Source organism: Capsicum annuum, chromosome 4 (genome assembly GCF_002878395.1).
Source record: "Capsicum annuum cultivar UCD-10X-F1 chromosome 4, UCD10Xv1.1, whole genome shotgun sequence".
NCBI lineage: Eukaryota > Viridiplantae > Streptophyta > Magnoliopsida > Solanales > Solanaceae > Capsicum > Capsicum annuum.
Window position 1 is genome coordinate 177,004,560 of NC_061114.1, and position 1,998 is coordinate 177,006,557.

The following is a 1,998-nucleotide window of genomic DNA, read 5'->3' on the forward strand; positions in this document are numbered from 1 at the left end:
GCTGCTGACTTAGCAGCCATAATTGCCAACTTAGCCTCCCTCCTAGCTACCTTGTACACCTCCCTATTCACCCTCTTCTCTTCTTCATCTTTACTCTCAATCAACTTAACATACGCCCCCTTCTTGATCTCCACTTTCTTCTTCACTTCTTCATTCCACCACCAGTCCCCCTTATGCTGACCTGCCCGACCCCTCTAGACACCCAACACACCTTTAGCAGTCTCTGTGATGCAGCTGGCCGCCCTATCCCACATAGCATCCACGCCCCCTCTGCACTCCCACACCCCCATACCCTCCACTTTTTTCCCTATCTCCAGTGCACTTTCTGGCATCAAGCTACCCTACTTAATTCTAGATCAACCCTCCCTAACCCAACTCTTCTTCTTCTTCCTAATAGACAAGTCCATCACTAATTGCCTATGCTGGGTTGAGAGGTGCTCGCTCGAAATAACCTTACAGTTCTTACATAGCCCTCTATACCTCTTTCTAAGCAGTAGAAAGTCAATCTGAGTCTTGACTTTCACACTTCGAAAGGTAATCAGGTGATCCTCCTTCTTCAAAAAACTCGAGTTCACAACCACCAGCTCAAAGGCCCTCGCAAAATCCAACAGGGCCGCTCCCTTACCATTTCTAACACCAAATCCAAAACCACAATACACATCGTCATAGCCTCTAGGTAGTACCGCAATATGCCCATTGAAGTCTCCTGCTATGACGATCTTCTCCGCGCTAGGCACACTTCTCACCACCTCATCCAAATCTTCCCAAAAACTCACTTTCACCTCTTCTTCCAAGCCTATATACGGTGCATAAACACTACACACATGCAATGATAAACCACAAAGACCAACTTAATCTTCATCAGCCGATCACTGACCCTCTTAACCTCCACCACCTGACATCTCAACTCCTCATCCACTAAGATACTGACTCTATTTCGACGCCTATCCCTCCCCGAATACCAAAGCTTGTACCCATCCACATCCCTAGCTTTAGATCCTACCCACCTAGCCTCCTAAACACACGCAATATTAACCCTTCTCTTCTTAAGAATCTTCACCAACTCTATGGACTTATCCTGAAGGGTCCCAGTATTCCACGACCCTACCCGCAACCTATCTTCTCTTGTCTTTCACCTCTCTCTACTACCCCTCCCCAACCCAGCCCTAACACCTGACCTATACCCCCACTCACCCCTGCCCTCACCCCCAACCCCCTCGGACATGACCCTATTCTACCATCGATGCCTCCAGCCACTACTCAAAATCCAAAAAACCAAATACAAAGCCCCAAGACGACAACACGCACACAGAAACTACCCGGCCTAGCAGCTAGAACACAGACCACAAAAATTACCAATAAGCACCGCAACCAATCCATAATGTACTCACAGAAAGTCAGAACTAAGAACAGGCAGAGACAATAAAAAAGGTACAAGAAATAGACAGGAGACAATATGCATGCACAATTATTTAACAAAAAAAATAAAATTATAATAATAAAACGTGATTTAATAACTTGATCTAAAAATAATAACTTCAATCTTCATAAACTCTCAATAATCTTGATATTCAAGAAAAAATTGAATGAATAATAATATTGTGAAACAAATCTCTTGAAAAATTGAAGTTTGATGATATAAGAACTAAAAAAAATAAGAGTTGAAGGTAAATAAATAGAGAAGAAATAGAATGAATTGTATGTTAGTTTTCATCAATCGAGAATAGAAAAATGAAAGATCTCATTTTAATTGGAAAGATAAAAACTGAAATTAGTAATTAATTTTTATTCTTTTTTCTATATTTTTTTTACTTATAAATATATATTTTCTCTTTTTCAAAACTAAGTCAAATCAAGGCCATTAAATGTATACTTGCCTTTTCAAGATTGTGCTCTTTTTAAAGAAAACACGTTTGAGTTATTCATATTTGGTAAACATGGGGCCCCTTTATTCTTCCTAATTTTTAAACCAATTGAATATATACTTTTTTTATATAA

At 40.3% G+C, this 1,998-nt stretch overlaps 1 protein-coding gene across 1 annotated transcript; it reads right to left on the minus strand.

Moving 5' to 3' along the window:
• Positions 1 to 356: 356 nt before the first annotated feature.
• LOC107868813 (craniofacial development protein 2-like) lies at positions 357 to 902 on the minus strand. The gene is made up of 2 exons (XM_016715445.2): positions 887 to 902; positions 357 to 796 (listed from the first exon to the last, which is right to left on the minus strand). Exons 1-2 carry the CDS (start codon positions 900 to 902, stop codon positions 357 to 359), a joined length of 456 nt encoding a protein of 151 aa, XP_016570931.2.
• Positions 903 to 1,998: the final 1,096 nt, after the last annotated feature.